This window comes from Scylla paramamosain, chromosome 1 (assembly GCF_035594125.1).
Source record: "Scylla paramamosain isolate STU-SP2022 chromosome 1, ASM3559412v1, whole genome shotgun sequence".
Classification (NCBI taxonomy): domain Eukaryota; kingdom Metazoa; phylum Arthropoda; class Malacostraca; order Decapoda; family Portunidae; genus Scylla; species Scylla paramamosain.
In genome coordinates, this window is record NC_087151.1 from 27,648,521 (window position 1) to 27,676,020 (window position 27,500).

The window sequence follows — 27,500 nt, forward strand, 5'->3', positions numbered from 1 at the left end:
AAATAAGTATAATGTAGGTACCTACTATTTGATTCTATACATTTATTGTTTTGTAAATTTGCAGCGCCCTTATGTGTGTCCTGATAAGAACTGCTCAAGGTCGTATACTCGTCAGCAGCACCTCAAAAGACACTTGGAAACTGTACATCGAGACAAAAATACAGAAGAAAAGCTCAAGTAAGAGTTTTTAGCTGATAGATGTGCTTTCATTGTGTTGCTCTTGAAGGATATTTAGTAACATGTGATTATCCTTTCATGAATCCATACTGTCTTACTCTGCTATTAATAACACAGGCCGAGGAGACTTGTACTTCAGTGTGGCCTCATGACTACCACTTTTGTTTATAGGTGGTACTGTATTTTTTTCTTTTCCTTACAAAAATTATTTTGTTAAAGCAAATATAATTTATCCATTTGAACAGAAATATCAAAATGAAAAATGACACACCCATTCAGATGACAAATGTGCTAAAACTATAGTAGTGTAGCAAAAACATGGCATCATCTTGGACCATCATAAAGATGCCTTACTCTTCAGGCACACTCAACAATTTTGTGTGGCACTGACTGTAGTGTTTTGCTTTGTCTTTTCAGGGTGTAGTAGGGTGGTCAATGAGACTGTCCCTTTCCACCAGACTAACAAGGCTAAGAGAATGAATGATGTGTGTATGTGTGGTGGTTTGTTTGGGCCACCCTGTGTGGGATCATTGGCATGGTATATAACTAGATGGACTGACTGTAGCAGCGAATTGTAACTTTGTTAGTGTAGTAGTAAGTCTTTCTCAAAGAGTAAACAATGTTGAATCCAAACCTACAATGGATTAAAGTTTTACCATTTCTTTTTTGTTTATACTAAAAATTAGATGATAAGGGATGTCCTGGCCCCACATTATATAACAGAATTAAAAGGATTCTGCCACTGTATTCCCTGTACATTGTTAAAGGCAATACAACACAGAACACTCATCTCTGAATTTTTGTTTTCTCTGATGTGCTGAATCAACATGCTGACCATTCTAAGCTCTAATAACTTGGTGCCTCTGTCTTTTCTCTTTTTAAGTCTTTTTAACTAAGTCAGTTTTAATGAAAATCTCCCATAAATGACATTCTGCTCTTCCCGGATTGTCTCTTTAAGAACTTGATGGGTTTCCTCTATAAGTTAATTGTATTCATGGTTTGTTCATGTTCTGCTGTGTGAGAAATGATTGAATGCTATGACTCATAATTGCTTAGCCCCTATTTCCAACATAAAAGTTTCATCCCAATGGAGTCAAGATGCATTCTTCTTGCTGTAACTTTTGAACAATCATTATTTTTTTTATTTTGTTTTATTTTATTTTATTTTATTTTATTTTATTTTATTTTATTTTATTTATTTATTACTATTTTTTTTTTTTTTATAGGTGTGTGGGTGTAAATGAAAAAAATATAACAATTTACTCTTTTGTAGATGCCATGAAGCAAATCTTGTATTACTTTCTTTCCAGGTGTGCAATGTGTGACAAGACATTCAGTAACATTTACTGTCTGAGGAAGCATGTGCATAGATTCCATGAAAAGAAAAGATATAATTGCAATGAATGTGGACAGTCATTTGTAAAACAGCAGCAGCTACTGAAGCACACTTACACACACACTGGAATCAAGCCAATTTCGTAAGTCTCATTTACATTTATCTGTTTATTTATTTATTATTTTATTTTATTTTATTTTATTTTATTTATTTATTCATTTAATTATTTATTTATTTATTCATTTGATTATTTATTTATTTATTTACTATTATTTATTTGTTTATTTTTATTTATTTATTTATTTATTTATTTTATTATTTTTTATATATTTATTTATTTTATTTTTTTCAAGATTATGTAATCCAGCAACTGTTGTTTCTCTGGTTTAGAATTTGATCTCATAGGTCTGGAAGTTGTACGTTGCACTGTAGATTCTTTATCATGGTAATCTGGGTACCATTTAGAATAGCTGGCATGGTGAGGTGGATGTCACTTAGATATTTTTACATCAGTTAGATGTGAGATGCAAGATTATGCTGTATGTCATATATTTCTTTTCCACAAGGAGAACTGTGAACAACTAGTAACAGGTATAGTGTGGCTGTATTGAGAGGATGAAGAGCAAAGAGTTTATAAAGAGGGTATATGAACTAAGTTGAAGGTATTGATGTGTGAGGAAGGCCACTCAAAAGATGAAAGGATAGTGTGAAAGAAATGTTAGTTAAGGCTAAGCATTTGAACAACTAAGAAGGGAGTACTTGGACTTTCTCCATGGTCCTATATCACTGAAGTCCTTCTGGACCAGTTTACCTTTAATTTTCTTGGGTTTCTCTTTAAAAATTTCACCATCTACATTCTACATTCATATTGCTAACTCTTCACTTCTAGCTTCATCATTGTCATCCTTTCATCATGCCCAGACTATATTAACTGTCTGTTACTCACCACTATGCAATAAGATCTAGCTTTGGGATATTGAAGTGACGGCAAAAAACTGATTGTGGTAAATAATCCAATTGTATTACTTTAGTAAGCATGAAACTGTATGTCTTATTTTGAAGTTTTATTGAAAGCACTGCATCTTTTCATATTTAGCAATATGAATGGACATCATATTTATAACTGTGTAACACTTTCTGATCATCTCTTAATTTTCCTCCTTTAGATGTGATTATCCAGAATGTGAAATGAGGTTCTTGACCCTGAGCGCGCTGAAACGTCACAAACTGACACATCAGAAAAATCGATATGTATGTCCTGAAGAATCCTGTCAACAAAAATTTGATGTATATAAAGATCTGCAGCAACACATCCCAACTGCCCATCCCAAAGGTAATGAAAGAAAAAGAAGACAACCTATGAAACAAAAGAAACAAAAACACTCATTCCATTTTGGTTTGAGTACTTATGAAAGAAAAAGTTTAGGTGAGTCTATTGTTGATTTCTCTTTTATTTATTCTTTTTTTATTATTTATTCATTTTTTTATTATTATTTTTTATTATTTTTTTATTCATTTATTACTATTATTTTTTTAATTTTTTTTTATTTTTATTTATTTTTTTATTTATTTTTTTTTTTTAAGAGGAGGTATTATTTTTTTCTTTCTACATACTTTTTTTTAAGAACTGCAGTGGCTAGTGACACACATGCACAGTATCATATCACAGATTTGGGAATAAATATAACCATTTCAAAAATCTTTAAAAAAGAATTATATCTATCAGTGCCTTGAATTTTAATAATCTATCTATCTCTATACTAGGCTGGCAGTCCCACACAGGGTGTCTGAGACAAAGCACCATACACTCCCTTTGTGTCTCACAACACAAGGGGGCAGTCACAGCCTGGCCTCTAAAGACAACTCTCTTCCTCCACACAAAACTACTAGCACCTAATAACACACACACCTTTCACTCAAAAATTTTAAAATCATCATGGCGACTCCTACACCAGCCTCGGAGTCCCCATCTGGGGAGGGGACCATAAATGTTCCCAGGTCAGACTGCCTTTCTGTCGATGACCCTGAGTTTCTTGACACCCCACTCAACTTTTTCTTCATTAACTTCTGCAACATTCATGGTCTAAGATCTAATTTTCAATCTGTAGAACACCACCTCTCCTCTTCTAAACCTCATCTTCTTTTCCTCACTGAAACTCAGGTGTCTGAGGCAACTGACAGTAGCCCCTTTTCTGTTCCCACCTACTTTCTCTATCCTCATTTTCAATCCAAAGCTGGATGTTGCGTTTATGTGTGCAATGAATTAACCTGCCCACGTTCTTGATTCGTGCCCACGTTCTTGAATCTTCCAAGTTTTCCACCATCTGACTACGACTACAGAGTCACTCTCAAACTAAATTTATCTGTCCTGTATAACTTTCACCTAACTCCTCTGACTATAAGAAATTCTTTGACTACTTAACCCTTAAACTGCGCAATTATGATTTCAGGATAGCTGCAGGGTGCGCAAAAAATGGCAAAAAATCAACTTGCTTGAAAACTATCTTTGATCTTTTGAAACTCAAAGGAGACAAGTAGAGCACTGAAATGTGAAATAAAAAATGAAAAAAAAAATATTGTGTGGCAGTGATGGATGGCTGAAGTTCTTTGGGAAGTGGCTGGGGGCCAGCGACAGGGGAGCCGGGAAGGTGTCAAAGAGATAATTTTCCTGTTCTTTCTGCCAGTGTGAATCATCAGAAAGTGTTGAGAGTGATTCCTCAGAATCTTCTATCAATGGTAAAAATTTTGATGGTGTCAATGGCATATTACGGGCTTTGCCTGGCAATGAGGCAGCGGCAGCGTGCTCCTGACCTTGAGAGGCAGGAGTGTGTTTACGGGATTTCTTGGGCTTTCTCACAGCACCAGAAGTTGATTGCTGTAAATAATCTACATCATCAGGGCCTAGTCCAAGCTTTCTTTTTACTATCTTCTTATTTTTACGATATCTGCCTCCCCCATGGCCATGAATGTGGGAGCCAGAAGGCTGGCCAGCATCGGAAGATAATAATGAATTACCGTCTTCCATGACTGCCTAAGGCTGACTGAGACAATAATGCCTATATGGAGCGAAAGAGAGATGATGTTGCCAAATGATGTTCATTGGATTTTACGGTGGCTGTGCGGGAACTTTTGAAATGCAGCTTAGAAAACCTGTCATCTTAAGATGTCTCGCGCAGTTGGTCGAACAGCATCTTAAGATGTCTGGCGCAGTTTACGGGTTAATGTCCAAAGTGGAGCACATTCTGACCCTCTTCCCTTTTATAGAGATCTCCATTCTTGGGGACTTCAATGTTCACCACCAGCTTTGGCTTTCCTCTCCCTTCACTGACCATCCTGGTGAACTAGCCTCCAACTTTGCTATCCTCCACGACCTAGAGCAATTGGTGCAACACCCTACTCACATTCCTGACCGTCTTGGAGATGCGCCCAACATTCTTGACCTTTTCCTGACCTCTAATCCTTCTGCTTATGCTGTCACCCTTTCTTCTCCGTTGGGCTCCTCCGATCACAATCTCATATCTGTATCTTGTCCTATCACTCCAATCCCTCCACAGGATTCCCCTAAGCGAAGGTGCCTCTGGCGTTTTGCCTCAGCTAGTTGGGGGACCCAAGGAAGTATTTTGCTGATTTTCCTTGGAATGACTACTGCTTCCGTGTTAGAGACCCATCTTTGTGTGCTGAGCGCATAACAGAGGTGATAGTGTCTGGCATGGAGGCGTACATTCCTCACTCATTTTCTCGTCCTAAACCTTGTAAACCTTGGTTTAACACTACTTGTTCTCGTGCTATACATGATAGAGAGGTGGCCCACAAAAGGTGCTTAAGCCTTCCATCACCAGAATCTCATGCACTTTATACTTCTGCCCTGAACCATGCCAAGTATGTTCTTCAACTAGCCAGAAACTCCGTCATTAACAGAAAATGTCAAAACCTTTCAAGATCTAACTCCCCTCGTGACTTCTGTCATCTAGCCAAAAATATCTCCAATAACTTTGCTTCTTCTTTCCCTCCTCTATTTCAGCCAGATGGCACCACTGCTATCACATCTATTCCTAAAGTTGAACTCTTCACTCAAACCTTTGCTAAAAACTCGACCTTGGATGATTCTAGGCTTGTTCCTCCCTCTCCTCCACCCTCTGACTACTTCATGCCACCTATTAATATTCTTCGCAATGATGTTTTCCATGCCCTCGCTGGCCTATATCCTCAGAAGGCTTATGGACCTAATGGGGTCCCTCCTATTGTTCTCCGAAACTGTGCCTCCGTGCTTGCACCTTGCCTAGTCAAACTCTTTCAGCTCTGTCTGTCAACATCTACCTTTCCTTCTTGCTGGAAGTTTGCCTACATTCAACCTGTTCCTAAAAAGGGTGACCGTTCTAATCCCTCAAACTACTGTCTTATTGCTGTAATTTCCTGCCTATCTAAAGTTTTTGAATCTATTCTCAACAGGAAGATTCTTAAACATGTATCACTTCACAACCTTCTATCTGATCGCCAGTATGGGTTCCGTCAAGGCCGCTCTACTGGTGATCTTCTGGCTTTCCTTCCTGAGTCTTGGTCATCCTCTTTTAGAGATTTTGGTGAAACTTTTGCTGTTGCCTTGGACATATCAAAAGCTTTTGATAGAGTCTGGCACAAAGCTTTGATTTCCAAACTACCCTCCTACGACTTCTATCCTTCTCTCTGTAACTTCATCACAAGTTTCCTTTCTGACTGTTCTATTGCTGCTGTGGTAGACAGTCACTGCTCTTCTCCTAAATCTGCTAACAGTGGTATTCCTCAGGGTTCTGTCCTGTCACCCACTCTCTTCTTATTATTCATTAATGATCTTTTAAACCAGACTTCTTGTCCTATCCACTCCTACACTGATGATACCACCCTGCACTTTTCCACGTCTTTTCATAGACGTCCAACCCTTCAGGAGGTAAACATTTCATGCAGGGAAGCCACAGAACGCTTGACTTCTCATCTTTCTGAAATTTCTGATTGGGGCAGAGCAAACTTGGTATTGTTCAATGCCTCAAAAACTCAATTCCTCCATCTATCAACTTGACACAACCTTCCAGGAAACTATCCCCTCTTCTTCAATGACACTCAACTGTCCCCCTCTTCTACACTGAACATCCTCGGTCTGTCCTTTACTTATAATCTGAACTGGAAACTTCACATCTCATCTCTAGCTAAAACAGCTTCTATGAAGTTAAATGTTCTGAGACATCTCCGCCAGTTTTTCTCACCCCCCCCAGCTGCTAACTCTGTACAAGGGCTTTATCCGTCCATGTATGGAGTATGCTTCACATGTCTAGGGGGGTTCACTCATACTGCTCTTCTAGACAGGGTGGAATCAAAAGCCTTTCGTTCATCAACTCCTCTCCTCTAACTGACTGTCTTCAGCCTTTCTCTCACTGCCGCCATGTTGCATCTCTAGCTGTCTTCTACTGCTATTTTCATGCTAACTGCTCTTCTGATCTTGTTAACTGCATGCCTTCCCTCCTCCCACGGCCTCGCTGCACAAGACTTTCTTCTTTCTCTCACCCCTATTCTGTCCACTTCTCTAACGCAAGAGTTAACCAGTATTCTCATTCATTCATCCCTTTCTCTGGTAAACTCTGGAACTCCCTGCCTGCTTCTGTATTTCCACCTTCCTATGACTTGTATTCCTTCAAGAGGGAGGTTTCAAGACACTTATTCATCAATTTTTGACTACTGCTTTGACCCTTTTATGGAACTGGCATTTCAGTGGGCATTTTTTTTTATTGGATTTTGTTGCCCTTGGGCAGTGTCCTTCCTACATAAAAAAAAAAATAAATATATATATATATATATATATATATATATATATATATATATATATATATATATATATATATATATATATATATATATATATATATTATTCAAACTTTTAGCCCTGTTGGGCTTTGGTGGAAAGGAATAGTCTCATGAACAACCCTATTACATCCAAGGAGCTTAGACTTAGCACAGCTGGCTATGTACTTCCATAGCAAGGCCTGACATCATATACTGGTTAAGCCCTGCTCTTTTATAATGAGACCATTTCCTAACCTGCAACACTAATCCTTAGACCACAGCAGATGCAGGGTACTTCCTATGGAGTGTCCCATACTCTAACTGGGTCCATACGCCAATGGGCCCCTCCAGATAAACCCATCCCTCTTTCCACTGCTGGATCTTATTCCTTCATTAGATATTAAAGAGGGTATGTAAGACTCCATAGTAGATGGCCCTGGCCACTGTGTAAGACTGGGTTTTTATGTATTGAATAGTGTTAGGAAATTGGGACAAACACTGTAGTAATAATTATTTGTTAAATTAAAAGAAAAGAGAATATAGCACAATAACCTGAAAACTGTTTTCTTTCAAGGTGAGTGATATAAAAGTAACACACCCAATTCCCATTGTGCTCAGGGAAAAATTACTTCATTGATCACTAATGGATAAGTGGTTGCAAAGTCAGTGGATACACTCCTCAGAAAGAAAAAGAGCATGCAGAAGATGAATAAATTAATTCATCATGAACTATCCAAGGAGTTAAGAGATGATCTTCTGAAAGCTTCTTGTTAGGCCACTACAAGATCATCTCAGCTTCAGAGGAAGGTAGCTAAGAAGTCAGAATGAACTTGGAAGAATCTCATATAGGGAGGTTGTACCACCTGAAGCAGTGCTTAAATTTCCATATGGTTCCAAATTGTGGGGATTTTCCTCTATAAAAGTGATCATTGCTTCCTGTAATTTATCCTTGTAATATTTTTGTAAATATTTGTGTTACTGTTTCAGTTTGGGCAAATTTATGCTTTAATTAATTCAAAAGGAGTGATATAGTATTCTTATTATGATTATTATATTTGTATAATGTTAATTAAATGTGAATTATGTTAACCAATCAGAATTAGCCACATGGCCTAAGCATATATATATACATATATATATATATATATATATATATATATATATATATATATATATATATATATATATATATATATATATATATTTATATATATAAAAGATACCAGGATGAGTTAAGACCACAAATCCTCAACATCACCACATTCCCACAAATGCTTTTCACTCCTATACTACAGGGTGTTTCTAAAGACTGGACACACAAATTTTCATTATTTAGTATTTTTTTTATGTATTTATTTATTTTTATTTCATTAATATATTTTTTATTAATTAATTAATTTATTTATTTTATTTATTATATATATATATATATATATATATATATATATATATATATATATATATATATATATATATATATATATATATATATATATATACTTTTTTTTTTTTCAAGCTTGACTCAACTTGCCCACTTCCACTTCTCTTTAGGTAAATCTCTATTTCTAGCAGTGGCCACACTAAGTAGAAGTAGAGATAAGGTTTACCAGGAGTGTAGTATAAGAGAGAACTTTAAGTAAATCGTGACTTCATTTTCATTCATATATCCCTTTGATTTCCACAGTGTACTAGGGGGTAAACCAGATCTGCTATATGGTCGTTACACAGTAGAACATCAATTTAACACAAGTGATGGTTCACAAGAGTTCACTTTAAATCAATTTTACACTAAATTATAATTTTTTTCTAATGGAAAGGTTCTTGTGGTGGAAAAACAATGCATGCCAACCTCAATTCACTTAAAATAAAGATTATTAATTTTTAGTTGATTTGTGGTCTTTCTTTTAGGTGCCATTTTAAATTAATAATTTTATATCAGTTTGGGTTAAATTGAAGTTTGACTTGTACAAAAAGAACCATTTAACTGGCCCCACATGCAAGTGTGAACTGTGAGAATGTTTCCTGTTATCTTACACCAGGGGCAGAAATTTTTTTCAGTATAGCATCAGGGAATGTTTGAAGATGTGTGTATGTGCAGGTGTATCCATGGAGTGGTGTGTGTGGGCCCAGGTGGATGCGTGTATATGTATTTATTAACTTTGTGATAGTATATGGGATACAAGCTACTCTCATATGATCCTGTTTCCATATCTGTATTATCCTGTTTTTGCTTTAGTTGATATACACTTACCTCAATTCCCCTCTGTTCTGTTCTTTTCCAGATATATGTATGTTAGTAGTGTGTGTGTGTGTGTGTGTGTGTGTGTGTGTGTGTGTGTGTGTGTGTGTGTGTGTGTGTGTGTGTCTGTGTGCACAGTAGGTTGTGAGCACTTTGTCTCAGCTATATTTGCTTGCATAAATGTCAGCTTGGTAAATGGATAAATAGACATTTTTTATAGGGTTCATTTAAAAGGTATAAGCAATCTAATATTAAATTATTTCTTATGCATTACAAAAGGATAATTTAATACTAGATTGTTAGGGATTGGCAGAAGAGTTATAGTTCATTGTTTTCTTTAACTCATGTATAGTAGATTTTAATTGTTTCATTATATTTTATTGTCTTATTGATACTATGGTTATCAATTTGGAGTAGAGATGTTATTTATGGGAGCAGCCAGATAGATTGAAATGGCTAAATTCAGCCAACTTGAGGTTTGAGATAAGGCATCAGTTATAATGTTGAAATTTACACTAATGATGGTTACAACGGTTAGAACTTTTCTTTCCATGGTTTGTAAATGTATAACATAGCATTCAGATTTATACGAAATTCTTGTAGTACAGTATCCATACGTTAACTAGAGTAATTTCCACAGTTTGTGACATCTGCAGCAGACCTTTCAAACAGCTGCGATCCTTAAAAAGCCATCGACTCACTCATGAACCTGAAGCAGAAGCATATTTCTGCACGTATCCAGCTTGTAACAGGTATTTAATATAGCTATGTCACATACTTGCTTGGTTATCTCATCAGCATTATGATCATAATGCTGTTACCTTGTTTGAGAATTATATGTCAAACTAAAAATACTGAAAACCTGGGAAGCAAACTATTTATCATTATCATCATCATCAGTATTTTGAAAAACAGGTTACATATTTATAAAGATATGTTTTTGTTACTTAGTTACTGTTTTTCATTCTCTCTCTCTCTCTCTCTCTCTCTCTCTCTCTCTCTCTCTCTCTCTCTCTCTCTCTCTCTCTCTCTCTCTCTCTCTCTCTCTCTCTCTCTCTCTCTCTCTCTCTCTCTCTCTCTCTCTCTCTCTCTCTCTCTCTCTCTCTCTCTCTCTCTCTCTCTCTCTCTCTCTCTTTGCTTTTAGTTTTATACTCAGTTCCTTATCCTGTGTCTTCCTTGGTCTATCCCCATACAGTAAATGTTCAGCACTAAATGTAATAGGTCTCATCTCTGGAAGAGTGGCTAGCCTGCCAAGTTGAGTAATGTCAACTTCTTTGGCCAGTATCTATCAAATAAGTCAGTGAGACAGAAATCATTAACATAAATCACCTTAATTTATATTTATATATTTTACATATTTTACATATCTTATTTTGACATATTTACCATCTTTTGTTATTACTTTGTGTTACATATATTAATTATGTTAAACATGACATGATATATGATGCAAGGAATAGAGAAATTTGTGCTTTAAAAGCTATTAAAAGAATAGGTTAGCTTTAACACTTTGTTTATATATATATATATATATATATATATATATATATATATATATATATATATATATATATATATATATATATATATATATATATTTTTTTTTTTTTTTTTTTTTTTTTTTTTTTTTTTTTTTTTTTTTTTTTTCACACACACACACACACACACACACACACACACACACACACACACACACACACACACACACACACACACACACACACACACACACACAAATATTATTCACCATTATGTAATCTCTTTCCCCAGCTCTTCAAGTCCTTCATCTCTAACATATTTTTATATGACCTCAGGCTGAATTTTCACCAAGAATGGCAGACATTGCATGCTAACATAAGGAATGTGTTTAAATTTGTCATATTACAAGAAAATGTTTCTAGAAAAATGAAGATTATTTCCTCTATGTGAGGAATGTCAGTTGTAAAAAGTCTTATTTATAGTAATGTTTTAACCTAAGGTTATATAGAAATTTATTGGGGATGAAAGACTTGGAAGAATTGTAATAATATTGTATGGTATGATGAATGATGTAGAAGATGAATGAAGAATGATGGAAAAGAGGAGCTAAGGTATAACATGTACAGTACTTATTTAGAGTTGCATCCATCCACTTATCTGGAAAAAATATCAGAATAACCTTAACTATCAAAGATATGCCACGTCATTCATCATACTCTTACTATACAACAAAGCAGTCATGCATACATAATTGTAGTCTCAGATAGATTAAATCAGTTTGCAGATATAGAAAAGACTGGTTTTGAATCATGGTGTAGAGTACAACCATGATAACAAAAGTTAAAGTCAGGCTCTTCTCTTTCAATTATGCTACTCAGTTTTGCTGTCTTGTTCCCCAATCTATCTATGTTTAAATAAGGGCACTTAAGGGTCCTGTGCAATTGGCCTTTAGACAGAGAGTGCTCTGCACATGGAGAATTAGTTATTTTGCCCCCTGAAGGATCTAGGCCAAAATTACCTACATCCCACTTGGCCATCCTCTTCCACCTCTCCTCTGATTACTGCACCTTTCCCTTAGTCCACTATCCACTTGTGTATCCTTGAGTCACTTTCCTTCTCATTATTTTCTTTTGCCTGTGCTCGCAGATCTTTGATGAGGTTCCTTTCCTTCTTCTTCCTATCCTTGAAGATTTTCATGCCATTCCAGTCCCAGGTGAAAGCTGGCCCAAAGTACATTTACACCAATATCCTCCGTCCAGAATCAGACTTTCAGTAATTGTGGCTTCTGGTCACTTCCCTTACACATGTCCTGCCTAGGGTAGCCTGATTGCCTCAGCAATGTCTGTTTCCTTAATTTTTCAGTTTTGTCATAAGGATGTCTGCAATTACTTTTTCATCATGGGCCCTGCCTAACTGTAGGTCATCTGTATCTGGCTCAGCCACTCCATTCCAGTACTGAATTACATAACAGACAAGTCTTGGGGGAAGTCCAAGTTGGTGCTAGAAAGCACATTATTTATCATAGCATGACCATCTACATAAGTATATACACATTTTATTGTGACAGGTTGTTTATAAATAGTCTGGTTGAAATAAGAAAGATGTTATGTCATATGCTGTATGTAACTGACCACTATTTCTTTGTGCACAAATTTAATTAATACTTTGCTCTCTCTCTCTCTCTCTCTCTCTCTCTCTCTCTCTCTCTCTCTCTCTCTCTCTCTCTCTCTCTCTCTCTCTCTCTCTCTCTCTCTCTCTCTCTCTCTCTCTCTCTCTCTCTCTCTCTCTCTCAGTTATAATGAACACAGATACATTTTTCAGGCATTACTTCCACCTGAACAACCTCATGAGTCACATCAGGGATAAACACCAACAGCTAAGGATTTATGGGTGTAGTGCTTGTGATAAACGACTTTCTACAAAGGTAATTGTCAATTAACATTTTCTAAACAATTCATGCTTTATCATTATTATTAGCAACAAAATAACTATTTTTGCTGCATTAACATCCAATCATGATATTAAAATATGATCAATATCATCATCATAATCTGGAAAAAAAATGTTCTTATGTATACGTGCACATGCATACATAAGTTAGCTTTTGTTAACTTATATTAATAACTGAGAGGAGCAGGCAGCCACACACTTGTTTCTACATTTAAAATACTCTCATGGAGACATTTTTGGTAATTGGTGGGACACTACAGGCCTGCTGTTGACCATTCCCATGTCTATCCATTTCCTTTCATGTCTCCTGAGCACTAAAGAGAAGCTGCAGTCTGTCATGTAAAGACAGGTCCTTTTAACTTTTTTAAGAATGCTACATACACTTTTGAACACCTTCACAATTTCAATATAACGATTTTCATTATAAACAAAGTCCATATGCCTGCCTCAGGGTCCACATCCTTAGAGGGGATCAGAAATGGCTCACATAAAGTATCTATCCTGTTATCTCCTTCCTCTTTCTCTGTATCAACTTTCATTCATCAAATTTAACTTTGATTATTTTATGCCTTTAGATGTAGTCATTCTATATTGTCAACAGTGCAGTCACTTGAAGCCATGTGTTAGGCTACCACCATTAATGTGTTGTATATTTGTAAGTGTGGTATTATCTAAGAATTCTAAATTAAAAATTGACCATTTTCATGATGACAACAGTTTTTTTATGTTTCTTCTACTATATAATTTAATTACAGTTACATTACGGTTTCTCCCTTTATGTGACTCATTACCAGTTTAATGTGCAATGTTGAATACACCAAAAACCAGCAGTACTGTAAACCAATAGTTGAAGTTGTCCGAAGCACAGAAATGTTGTGACTAGTTTCAGATTTTATTGTTTTATTCAAGTACTTGTATAATATTGTAATTTGAAACTCTGAAATTACCATATATATATATATATATATATATATATATATATATATATATATATATATATATATATATATATATATATATATATATATATATATATATATAATTTATTTATTTTATAATTTTTTTCACAGCAAAAATTGATCCAGCATATGGCTACCCATGATCCAGCCTATAAGAGGAACTATATATCTAAGAAACCCCGCAAGCCTCGAAAGGACAAAGGCTCCTTACGAAATAATCTTGCTAATGTTCTTTCTGGCTACACTGATGATGTGAAAGAAGATGACATGGCTCAGACTGTGCAACTAGAAACAACTCCAGAAAAAAATACTGATGCAAGTACAAACATTGATGCTGCCCAGGATCCACAAAGTGAAGAAAGCAGCAGAGATATATCAGAATCAAATGAGATCTCATGATTTAGCAGTCATGTTACAGACCAGACTGACATCTTCCACATAAGGGAGTAGCATGGTAAGAGGAAGAAAATTATTTACTACATACTGTTTGTTTTTGTTGTATAATGTTTAGGAATTTTACTTCAAGTTAAAACTTGATCAAATTTTATCTGCATGTATTTGAGAATTTTTTAAGAAATCATGCTTCATTGGTAGTAATGGGATATCAGTTATCATATGAGAATGCCTTGTTAACATAATCCATGGTGGTTTCATCAACTTCATGACCAGGTGAGGGGGCCCGAGAGGACACCACACCCACAGTAACCCGGGGAGGCTGCAGTCCACTTTCATCTTCCATCCCTCCAGATTCCTTTTGCTTACCACCTCGAGTGGATGACACCATTACAGGACCAGGAGACGCACTTTCCTTGCCACCAGACTGTCACGAAGAAAAAATAATGTGGTGTATTTCATATATAGAAAATTTTCCGTGTCCATTTCAGAATGCTCCAAAACTCATGAACATTTAAAACACTGTATCAGTATTAATATCAGGAATGTTACATTTATCTTAATGTTCATGACACAAATGCAATTATTTTCAAGTTCATATTATGTTTCAGTAATACACAACTGGAAGGTGTACAATGTACATTTATAATTTCAGAATGGTATGTTTATGAATTTGCTTTGTTTTTGTTTGTTCATAAGATACACAGAGAAGGGGGTTCCAACCCCCATGCTCCATCTCTTGTAGCCACCTCATACAACATGCAGGGAATACAGTAGCTGCATTTTTTACCCTGCCACACAACATTTAATGAATTATGAGTATGGTGCTTTGTTTGGGCCATTCCGTGTGGGGTTGCTGTCCTGGTGTATAGGTAGATGTTTATAAATGTGTAGTAAATTTCACTTTATTTTATGATATTGCCTAAATGTTGATTTCATTAAAGCTTGGTTGTATATGCTGTTACCAAACTGCAAGATTTTTTTATTTTATTTATTTATTTATTTATTTTTTTTTTTTATATAAGGGTCACTGGCTGAAAGAAACAAAAAGAAAAGTGGGGGGGAGACTACTGAGGTGCCAGTCCCAAAAGAGATATCAAGAGAATAATTGAAAATTGAAGGATAAGTTTCTTAAAGAGAGTGGATGACAGGACAGAACCCTGAGGAACACCACTGTTAATAGATTTAGAAGAATAGTGACCATCAACTACAGCAGTAATAGAACAGTCAGAAAGGGAACCTGAGATGCAACTTTATTCTCTGCACTTCATAAAAGGTGTTTAAAAGAAGGGGAACGAGGGAACTGGGAACCTTGTCACTTTGAGACAAGGCAGTGTCATATCAAAGTTAAATCACCCTCCAGGAAATAATGGAGATTTTAGCCTTGTATACCAATAGACAGAAATACTATAAACATCTTTTCTTCCTGGTTTTTTATAAAAGGACAGGTAGCTGAAATTAGGTCCTTGTGTTTCTTTCCCTCCATAACTCATACTACTGGTCTTCTCTCATACAGGTAGAGTGATACTTAACAAAAACCAGAATGCTCAGAAATATTTTAAATAGTTTTGCAAAAGTAAGAAGAAAACTAAAAGATTAAATTTTTACATAACCTATAACTTGAATTTTCATGCAATTAAAAGTATATTAAATCCTGTTGGATATTTTTTTTTATACATTCATCTTCAATTTTCTTTATTATGTTTTACATATTTGTGTGCTTGTGTGCATGCTTACACTTGCATATATATATATATATATATATATATATATATATATATATATATATATATATATATATATATATATATATATATATATATATATATATATATATAATATATATATATATATATATATATATATATATATATATATATATATATATATATATATATATATATATATATATATATATATATATATATATATATATATAATTTTATTTATTTATTTATTTTTTTCAGATGTAATATTTGTTTTATATATATAATATATATATATATATATATATATATATATATATATATATATATATATATATATATATATATATATATATATATATATATATATATATATATATATAATATATATATTTATTTATTTTATTTTTTATTTTTTTTTTTTTTTATACATATTTGCATTTAGAGAAGACCTGATAAGGGTGCAATGGTAGCAAATGTATAGGAATGAAACATGAAACAGGAACTGGAAAGAAGATGGATAGGAAGAGCCTGAGTAACATTTGTGGAGTGACATGGATAGAGTGAAAAATGAGGAAGTGTGGAGGAGAATTGACAATGGGAAAGAGTTTGCTGACTGAGAGTTCAGTGTTACAGTGGTTTGTGCTTGCAAATATATTTAAAGAAAAATATTGTAGATAATAATAATCATAAGAAATGTAATACTAAGGCAAGACCACAAAATCGGATAGATGGACAATATGAAGAGTGTTAGATGCAAGAAGGATGTGTGACAAAGGGTGGCTGTGCATTATAGATTGAATGATGAGCAGTGGTGAATGCATATGAAGTATCAAAACTTCAGAGAATAGTTCTGTATCACACAAACAGACAGCAGTACAGGTGCAGTAGAGCTGAACAGTAATACTCATTAAGTAGTCTACTGATTGATGTCAATGTGCCATGGGAGTAATTTTGGTAACAATGTGCACAAGCTCATTTGCAATTTCATCATGGGTTGCACACTAGAGCAGAGAGTAAAATATATAACATAGGAATGGGATGGAGAGGTGGAAAACACCTTTGAATAGGTCCTATATAAAAGTATTATAGAAGTTAGAGAACATCACAGGTCTGAAGGGAACAATAAGATAATGGGTAAAAGAGTATATGAAAGGAAGAGAAATGAGAATAGTAGTGAGATGAAGAATCAGTGGAGGCAAGTAATAAGCATATCAAAGGATATGTGAGGGTGCCAGTGATGTTTTCAGTGGGCATATATTACAGATATACCCATGTCATTTCACATGTCTATTTGCAGATTATGCAAAATTATAAATGAAGATATTAATTAATAAAAAAGAAAACAAATGTATACACACACACACACACACACATACACACACACACACACACATATATATATATATATATATATATATATATATATATATATATATATATATATATATATATATATATATATATATATATATATATATATATATATATATATATATATATATATATATATATATATATATTGTGTGTGTGTGTGTGTGTAAATAGATAGGTGATCTTACCTGAAATCTTGCCAGTATGAAGCTGTTGGGCTTCTGTTTTCTTCTGTCATAATATATCTTGATTAATGTTAAAATAAGAATCACCACAGTAACTAACATGATCCCCAGAAAAATCCATGCCATATTGCGCCAGAAGGATTCATTTGAAAGTATTCCAAACTCTGAGGCAAAGGTTGTTGCTAGGGATTCTGTAAAAGAAAAGAAAAAAATTATATATATATATATATATATATATATATATATATATATATATATATATATATATATATATATATATATATATATATATATATATATATATATATATATATATATATATATATATATATATATATATATATATATATATATATATATATATATATATATATATATATATATATATATATATAATTGAATAAACAAATAAGTAAAAGTATTTAAACTTTAACACTTTTATGAAGAAAATATATTTAACAATAAGTTTATTAAATTTGTCAGTAGTTGATGACAATGTAACAGAATTTACTAATGTATTCATGAATACCTTGGCCACAGTTTACAGTATATTCTATGGATATATTGGAAGTGAGAAGCTTCAACCGGAGTTTCGTAACACCAAATCTCTCAAGGTTGGTAGTGATGGCAGTTGGTTTTACAAAGATCTGGGAGTGTACAAAACCGCGAGATTTTCCCATGGCTTCGTGAGGAACAAGTGCTAATTGAAGAAAATGGTGGTAATGAAGACGAAGAAACAGCGTTGTCCAAGCTTGGGGTATAAGTATGGGGGGCCAAGGGACCTGTGAGAGAACAAAAATATAAGTGAAATAATAGAAGTGAATATCTGTTTATGGAACAATTATGGTTCCATGCAAATAGTCATTTTGTCCACAAGGAACATAGTTTCTGAATTATTGAAGAAAAAAAAAATCTGATGATGATAAAGCAGTGTTCAGTGAAATAAGCAGAATGTAAGTACGAGTATGTATGCATATGTATATAATGTACTATAATTATCTAATAGGTGTTTCTAAACATCCCACCCAAGGAAATGGTTGTAACTGTGATCTCTATCCATGCCATCTCATTCTCCCCTCATCCTTTTTTCTCACAAACTCAAGCACGCTGCCCTCCCATTCACTGGAGCTCACCCTTTTGAGTCCACTGCCTCTGTCATACCCTTATGACTCAGTCATGTTGTAAATAACTAACCCCATTCACTCGCAATTTGCCGCTTCACGGGATTCTTTGGTGCTGTATCCAGTGCACATGTAATATTTATAAGATTTATATGCAAACGCTATGAAATCTTATTTTGTTGAAAAAAAAAAATTTCAGTCCCTAGTCTTGTGTCACTATTGAAACATAGGTAATAGAGATATCAGCCTCCAATATGCAAATATCAATGACATCTTACCTTAAACACATTGTTGTGAGTTTTAGAATCCTTCAGTGTAACCTCCATGTCTCCCCACACAACTTTCATGTTTTCTATCATCCCCAGCTCATACAACTCTTGTTCATTATCGTCTTCTAGGGCTGCATGAAGAATAAGCCGCTTGACTGAATTTCGAAGTTTGAACCTCAGAGTGATGCCATTTCCGATAGTGAAAGATGGAGTAGAATTTCTTCTGTCAAGCAAACCACTAGATAGACATCCTGAAAAAAGAAACATTTATATTTTTGCTGAAGTACCTGTTTCTGATGTACGTATATTATTTGTTTGGTTTAAATTAAAATGATTATGTTGATACTAGTTCCTGGGTAGATATGCCGGAAGAATCTTTCACATAGAAAGAATATTATTCGTTTGAAATTAAGCAAAGACAAACAAAAAATGAAGCAAAGACAAACAAAAAATGGAGTGAATATTCGCTCGGCAAAAGAAAAGACGAAGAAAAGCTGCTGAAGACGAAGGCTTTGAAGATTTTTCTTTAACCTAATTGCAGTAATTTTGTTTCAAGATAGATAATTATACAAAGGAGTCATCAGATATAAGTTCAGTTAGGATAACGTTCTCTAAAAGAACATACAGAAGATAGGACACTTACATACCATTATTAATCGAGAGGCAAATTATAATTGTCTCTCATAGACTAACACATCTTACCCAAAATGCATCCATCTTATAACATTTCCTAAACTCAATTTTCGAGATGCCAATCCTCCTTCCATTCAGGAGTGCATCCCCCTCCCGTCCGAGAGCGTGTAAAATTACGTTTGGGGGATTATTTTTCTTTCTTTCCTAGAGCATGTAAACGTCCTCCGTAACTTCTAACTAGCCTTATCTTAACAAACTTCCTATCCCTTTACATATGTTTTATATGCTACGCCGCCTCTTTTATTCTGAAAAAATTCTCTTCCTGTGGACAATGCTATCAGTTTTGAACCGTTGCTGTAAATCTTATTTGGTTTGCTTAGTTCTGAATAAGTACCCATGCATTCCCCTGTATGCACCAAGAACAAATGCATCCTGCCATGAGATCCCTTGACCTCGGGGTCCACATAGCAAGGCGGAAAGAGTTTTCAGGCAAGGATCCATTGGTGACGCCACTTATCCCACCTTGACTCGCGGGAGCTCTCCTTTACCTGTTGCACCCACGACTTCTCTCGTGGACCTGACATGTCACTTTGCCACCCACAGTCTCCGAATGGCGCTCTTCGCTATCTCATTGCGTCCCATACGTTGAACAGCCTATTCTGTGCCATTCCATTATTACAGATAATCGCGAAGCAGATTCCATTTCTTCCGTCGTCCCTGTAATGCCTTGCATCACTATCGAGAGTGAACAAGGGCCTTCTCGTCTTCACGTTCTTGCAAGAGCAAAATGCTGAGAAGCCGTCCTAGCCATTCCTCGACGTCAAGGAAGCATCGACCGTGCTACTAGAAACAATCCACGTTTGGCATCGAAAAGTTCTTCACCAGGCTAAGCAAAGACCTTTCACCCCACTTCTGTTGTTCCATCACGTTTCATATAGCTGATTCTCCTTTCCACACTGTCCCCTGTGCTTCCTCCACTGTCCCCGTGGTCTTTATGCACCACTGCCAATGCAACCCATTTCCTATATTTTCCCTGAATACCGTATGTGGCACGAAAATAATCAGCTCGCGAGCATTTGGTGGTGTGTTGTTCTTATTTGTTCAGGATCAGTCAGAAAGATATTGAGCATATCATAAACAGGCAGAACATTGAAAGGCAAGTGACATTTTCTCTATGATTAATAAATTCAAAATGTATTGCCGCCAGTGCCTTCATATATATATATATATATATATATATATATATATATATATATATATATATATATATATATATATATATATATATATATATATATATATATATATATATATATATATATATATATCAAAATTTGTTATTATGGCAGACGGCAGAAAGAAGAACTTGGACCTTGAAGTGGCGGAGGGCAGGGTTAGAAAGAGGAGACTCATTAAAAACAGCAATCCCATATATAAACGGGATAATAATGCTACGGAAGAAAAGATCAAAATTTGCTATTTCTGCGGATTTGTACACACACACACACACACACACACACACACACACACACACACACATATATATACGTATATATATATATATATATATATATATATATATATATATATATATATATATATATATATATATATATATATATATATATATATATATATATATATATATATATAATTTTTTATATGCTTATCATGTGTGTGTGTGTGTGTGTGTGTCACATGTTGTGGAAGATACATACCTTGCTTCGCTGAGGCCAAAGACACCAGAGTCCATGAGAAGAGCCACCAGTGGAAAGTGCTCACCATTCCGTAATAAAGGTTCTGTCGTTCTAACTGTGGAAAGTAAAGTGACATCGAGAAGCTGGGAATGTTTCTTATACTGAGGGTGTGCGTTTGGTCACGAGAAAAGTTGCTGGATCGTTATATAAATGGAATTCTAATATTAATTCTAGTCCTTAAACATATACAGTTGTTCTCTCACTTGCTGTAAAAGACACTGAGAAGCATTAGGACACTCGTCCGCCGAGATAACATACAGGAAATGACACATCATATAGAACACTGAAAAATTTTCTTCCCGAGCCTTTTAAATAGTCCAATTATTATTATTATTATTATTATTATTATTATTATTATTATTATTATTATTATTATTATTATCATTATTATTATTTTATTTTCTATTTTTTAGATATATACTAAACTTTCTGGTAGACTTTTTTTTTTTTGTGGGGCGATGAAAATATTTTAACTTTGCAGTTATCATATTCCCCATTAAGATTGTTCAATAGTAGGTAGTAAGTTCTTTCATATTCAGATAAATGATTAACCGTTCTTTACTTCACCTCACTTCCCTATAAGGACACCACGTCAGAACTGTTTACTTTTCAGTATGAAAGAAAGGCATCATGATACTTCTGATCAAGTTAAAGTTAGTATATTTTCAAATAAATAATTTCTAAGTATCTATCCAGGGCAAGGCAAGAAGAGGAAGGTATCCCATGCAAGGCGGTGTGCCATCAGCGGCCGTGCTGGCAGCGCCTGAAGGTTGCCACAGCCACACCTGGCACTTACTATGCATCTTCCAAAGCTTCAGGTGCAGTGTGCCAGCTGCTGAAACCTAGTAGCGCGATTTACTTTTTTATTATTTGACATAATTAGCAGGAAAAAAAAATCTATTAAAAATTCCTCACCATTCTACACAGTATGATTAGACTGAGGAAACAGTTGTTCTCGATGTTAAGGCATCGTAGATACTGTGGTCTTTGTGACGGGTAAGTATTCCAATACAAGATGCAATCTGCTAACTGAATGGAAGCTAATGGGACTCTCACCTGTATTGTTACTTTATTATCAGCTCAAATATTATTCCTCTTTTGATGAGATAAAGTATTTACAACATAGCTAACTGACGATAAGGGCTAACATTAACACATCAAAACACACCCAAGGTCGAGCTTTGGCCGGAAAACGGTGTACATCAATCAAGACTTACAAAGACATGGCACGGGAACATGACATCTGATGAAGATCTAATAGCCTGCACGACACACACACACACACACACACCAGGAAATCACATAAATGGATCACTAAAGCAATATTGTACTATATTACTGATAAAGGTGCTATTGAACTACGCGGATGGAAAAAAACAAGTGAAAATCTGAAAAAAAGAAAGGTTGTTAGGTATGTCTTTGATGTAAAATACTCGAGACCAGAATATAATGTGGTCATTTTACTTACAAAAATAGTAAATAAGTGAATAGATAAATCAGTCAGTCAATTAATCAATCAATCAATCAAATAAAGTTAAGTGGGGAAGATATGAAGAATAACTGAAAAAAAAAGTTATGATACTCAATGAAAAGGAACCAGAGAGGCTAACTGCACGCATTGTGAGGAAAGAAAGCTGGAGTTTATGAAGGAATAAGGGACTGGAATAAGTGGACGGAGAAGATGTGTTGACAGATATTAACTATAGGACATGGGTGGAAAACGTAAGAAGATAAGAAACAAGGGAAGTTGTAAGGAGCCGTGAGGCCTACACGTGGAAGACCCTTCGTTAAACCCACACCAACCTATCATCCTCATCCATACATTTATCTAATCTCTAAGTAATGTAAAGAAGTAAGTAATTCAGATGTGTAAAGAAAATCAAGTTTACTAAATGACACCGTTGATATGTATTTACGTACGTACAAGTTCAATGCTTCTCCCTAACAAGGGACGACCCAAGAACGTCCGTGATTATGATTTAAGGTTATGAAGATAATTACAAGAACAAGAACGCCGCTACCATAAGCAAATATGCGCACAAGGAAGGTGCACACACACACACACACACGCATACACAGGAGATGACTGACAATAGCATGGTCACTTGGAACACGTAAGGCAACCGTAACATAATTAACGGATCGAGATGACAGCTGTCATTGTCGTGTTGCGTAGATGGCGATAAAAAAAAAAGAAAAAACGATGAAGTGCACGGCGCAGAACTTCACATAAGTTTGTGCACAAAGTATGTGTTTGTTCAGATGACTTGTTAGTGTCATGCGGTCATCTTATCTGTTTTTATCGAACAACACGTCTGTAGCACGAAAACAACTGACGTCACAAAGCTCGCATCCGACATCTGTCACTGCCTTCGTTATAGCTGTAATGCTATAAGCTTCTATGTGAATACGAGGTGTGTGTGTGTGTGTGTGTGTGTGTGTGTGTGTGTGTGTGTGTAATAATAATAAACGTTTTATTGATATGGCAGTTGTTATACTGAAAACACACACACACACACACACATGCAGTTAGGATGTTTAGAAGAACAGTATCTATGGAAAATAAACTGGGTGATTGCTAGAAATATGAATTACAGAAAGTAAATAATGTAATAAGTATAATTTAAGAAGATAGTTGAGACGAACACCGGCCTTCATAAATACATAGTGTAAAGTGTTGTGTGAAAGGAGCCCTCACATGAGCCGTGCTCTCCATACATGGATGGACATAACTCAGTTATCTCAACATTGCTCATCTGAGTCACCAAGAACAGTTTTAGTTCACAGATGTGGCCGAGCGTCAGTTTGAATGTGGCGCCCGAACCTGACGTCACGTGACGCGTGCGTTCCACTTGTTTACAACCGTCCCCACGTGACCTTGTCTGCTAAGATGGAGGCTGGCTAGTGAGCTACATGGCGCAGTTCTCCAATTTTTCACTGGAATGGCCAGATTGAGAGATTATTGCCAGTTGATAGTTGTGCCACAGTACATGCGAACATGCAGTGCAGTGATTTGTGCAAGAAAACAACGGTGATGCTCGTGCTAGTTGAGGTAAATAAGCGAAATACTTGTGGCGGTGTGTGTATGCGTGCTGCGGGACCCCCCCTGTCCCCCCACTCCGCTACTGCTGGGAGGGGGTCGTCTAACGGGAAACATTGCGACGTAGTAGTCCTTTACGAGTGTTCCACGCCTACCAACTCAAGTGAATGCGTACACCCTGGGAGCATGAATGACTCAGTGGATATGCTTTCATGGAATACAGTAAATTCACCATTATTGGAAACCCCTTTTTAGTGGTAACTCATTCATAATCAAACCCACGTATCTCTATAGTGGGCGAGTGGTTGACAGTTTCTTTATTAGTGACCAATAGATCGTTCGCTCATTGAAATAACTCCTCCTGAACGTGGTGGTCATGGCCAGTCGTCAGCGCTGTGTGGTAGGGCGTGTATGTAAGTGTGTGTACAGTGTGTGTGAGGGCGAGGCGGGGTGGAGGAGGAGTAGGAGGGAGTGGTGGTGGTGGTGGTGATGAGGGCGGGCGTGTTTGGGCGGCGGGGAAACGGCTGTGTTGTGACTGGGAGGCGCCTGCTGGGTTGCGCAATGCGTGTCTGTACCGGCCACTACTGCCCCTACTTTTCCACCACTGCCACCACCACCTGCTGTCCCTGCTCCACCACCACTACCACACGGGACTGTGTGCTCCACTCCCAAGCGGTGCCAGTAGTGTGTTTGTGTGCCAAGGTGGTGGTGTCACCCGCTGGAACGCAGACTGGAGCGTTTGTGTTTACTATTGCGTACTTTGTGTTTGAAGTGTAGTTCAAATGAACAGTGAATAAGGATGAACGTTTGTGTGAGTGATACATGCGAATATTTTAATAGGAAGTTCACGGTACAGTGTACTGGTTAATATTGAAGTGTTATTCCTTTTTATCCCCGTGTCTTGCCGCTGAAGTAAGTAAAAAACTACTTGTATGAATCGCCAACAGAGCTGTAGTCAAAGTCAGCAGTCGATACTACCATTAACAAGTGTTCTTATGTGTTATTCACTGCATTGGCTAAGACTGGGTGAATGGCGATGTATTTTGAAATGAAAAGTGAAGTTCCCTTTCTTTTTCAACAATACGGAAACATGAAACAGTTTATTTAAGCCAGGGTGAATGAAACCAAATACGTTTGCCTTTTGTGCTTTCAGTAAGAGCTTCCAATATGTTGTGTCGTGTTTTGATACTAGAGCTTCAGCAGTGTACCCGCTCTTGATGCGTTCTCGTTTTACGAGTAATAATGTATTAGGGTTGGTTTCTTGGAGGAGAGAGAGAGAGAGAGAGAGAGAGAGAGAGAGAGAGAGAGAGAGAGAGAGAGAGAGAGCTGAATTCTGTGACCACGTCCATCCGCCCGCCCCCCCTCCCCCCCCAAAAAAAAATGAAGTAAATAAATGCGCCTGAGCTAATGTTGCATGTTTTGTTTTGTTTTCTTTTTTATGTAAAATAATTCTGAAAATTATTCATCTACTTGCAGTTGTGCAGTCAGTGTATACAAAAGATAATAATTGTCACCACTAAAATATTAACAAGAAGTGGCAGTGGAACTGAAGTTTAGTGCATTTAACTGTACTATGGAGGTGCTTCAATATTGCAGTTGGGTAACAGACTGGAAGCGGAGTGCAGTAGTGGAGTCTGGTAACGGAGTGCATGATGAATGGGGTTTGTTGACTTGTGAATGGTGCAGAGCTTCATGTGTTCATCCTTTGCGAAGTAGAACATTTTAATAAGTAATTAGAATCTTGAGATAGGTATGTAAACAAAGTGCCTGATTCTCCCGATTATGTATATACTGTGTGTGTGTGTGTGTTTTTTCAGTTATTTTATTTATTTATTTATTTATTTATTTATCTATCTATCCATTTATTTATTTATTTATTTATTTATTTATTTGTTTTTTGCAGGAAGTGAAAATAGCCATGGCAATTCATATCTTCGAAATGGTTTGTGAATCGCCGCCTTAAGAATGATGAACAATAGTGAAATTGTCATCATGCATTGACTGAAAAAAAAATATTGCCCATAACATGAAACGTAAGCCAAAATTTTGTCCAAGAAACCATACATTACTACAGACAATGGGCCCGTGACTTAGGTGGTAGCTTAGCTGAACCTCGGCAGCTTGTGATGCAGCTGAAGCTAAAGTTGCAGCTTCTTGCAGCTTATCGCTAACTTCACCTGCACCTTGCGTGGATTGAGAGTCTGTGGTGTGGGCATTTACTTGTCTGGAAGCCGCCTCAAGCCTGCGCTGCTGTGTGGTGACCAAGATACAGGTAGGCGAAACGTTTGTGAAGATGAACAGTTGAAAATTATGAATGCAGGAGTTGAAAATTAAGGTACCGAATGCTTATTGTGTGCTAGTGTGAGATTCAGTTTGGTATTCCACGTGGAAAGTGATCCCTGCCAGACAGATAAACAGTAATTGTTGTTATTGTTGTTGTTGTTTGTGAAAATGTCTACTTTTAATATTTTGATATAAAAGAAAAATATGATCCTGCGGTGAACTGCTGAAATCCCGGTTGACAAGTTTTTAAATAGCATATATATATATATATATATATATATATATATATATATATATATATATATAAATAAATAAACACATACAAGCATATATATATATATATATATATATATATATATATATATATATATATATATATATATATATATATATATATATATATACATATATACACATATATATTTAAACTAATCCGCTGCAGGGAGAGAAGGTTTATATGGATGTGTACCTGTGCAGTGTTACCATATCATTAATTTCTAAGTCATTACGTTTAGTTGGTTTTGCGTGGGCCTCTTTAATTCCTCAAGCGAATACCTAGAAAGCAAAGGAAACTGCTTTGCCAAATACAGTGCTTAAGGAGGTCATTTGCTAGTCTTCCACTTGATTCCTGGTGATCTGAAAAAAAAGCATATATAAATTAATCAATAAGTAAATAAAGAAAAAAAAACTGAAAATATCTGTGTTTTGCGTACCGAGTCTGTACCAAGCGGAGCATTGACGCAACACGCCTACGCTGAAGCGGCAGCACCTCCTCCTCCACCTCTGCT

At 35.7% G+C, this 27,500-nt stretch overlaps 3 protein-coding genes across 23 annotated transcripts in view; 2 read left to right on the plus strand and 1 right to left on the minus strand.

Moving 5' to 3' along the window:
* Window positions 1-16,000, plus strand: part of LOC135102657 (oocyte zinc finger protein XlCOF26-like) — a 23,692-nt gene extending 7,692 nt beyond the window's left edge. For 8 of the 12 annotated variants that reach the window (XM_064008011.1, XM_064008050.1, XM_064008032.1 and 5 more), the window contains 7 exons: window positions 65-177; window positions 1,488-1,655; window positions 2,680-2,939; window positions 10,204-10,315; window positions 12,864-12,966; window positions 14,063-14,405; window positions 14,621-16,000. In XM_064008011.1, the coding sequence (XP_063864081.1) occupies window positions 65-177; window positions 1,488-1,655; window positions 2,680-2,939; window positions 10,204-10,315; window positions 12,864-12,966; window positions 14,063-14,350 (1,044 nt within the window). In that variant the 3' untranslated portion in view covers window positions 14,351-14,405; window positions 14,621-16,000. Of the gene's footprint in view, window positions 1-64; window positions 178-1,487; window positions 1,656-2,679; window positions 2,940-10,203; window positions 10,316-12,404; window positions 12,789-12,863; window positions 12,967-14,062; window positions 14,406-14,620 lie in introns of those variants that run through there. The other 4 variants (XM_064008073.1, XM_064008090.1, XM_064008081.1 and 1 more) reach the window with 4 other exon arrangements.
* On the minus strand, window positions 14,399-21,617 carry LOC135102693 (uncharacterized). The gene is made up of 5 exons (XM_064008115.1): window positions 21,351-21,617; window positions 19,009-19,250; window positions 18,139-18,391; window positions 17,613-17,800; window positions 14,399-14,771 (listed from the first exon to the last, which is right to left on the minus strand). The coding sequence occupies exons 1-5, from the start codon at window positions 21,463-21,465 to the stop codon at window positions 14,556-14,558; spliced, it is 1,014 nt and encodes a 337-aa protein (XP_063864185.1). The 5' UTR covers window positions 21,466-21,617; the 3' UTR covers window positions 14,399-14,555.
* Window positions 21,618-24,256: 2,639 nt separating this feature from the next.
* The window catches only part of LOC135102696 (insulin receptor substrate 1-B-like), a 120,122-nt gene continuing 116,878 nt past the window's right edge, over window positions 24,257-27,500 (plus strand). For 3 of the 10 annotated variants that reach the window (XM_064008232.1, XM_064008178.1, XM_064008246.1), the window contains exons 1-3: window positions 24,257-24,441; window positions 26,333-26,701; window positions 27,155-27,500. The exon at window positions 27,155-27,500 is cut by the window's right edge and continues 124 nt beyond it. The gene's annotated coding sequence lies outside the window, so the exon portion shown is untranslated. Of the gene's footprint in view, window positions 24,442-24,780; window positions 24,843-24,911; window positions 25,167-26,332; window positions 26,702-27,154 lie in introns of those variants that run through there. The other 7 variants (XM_064008265.1, XM_064008273.1, XM_064008189.1 and 4 more) reach the window with 6 other exon arrangements.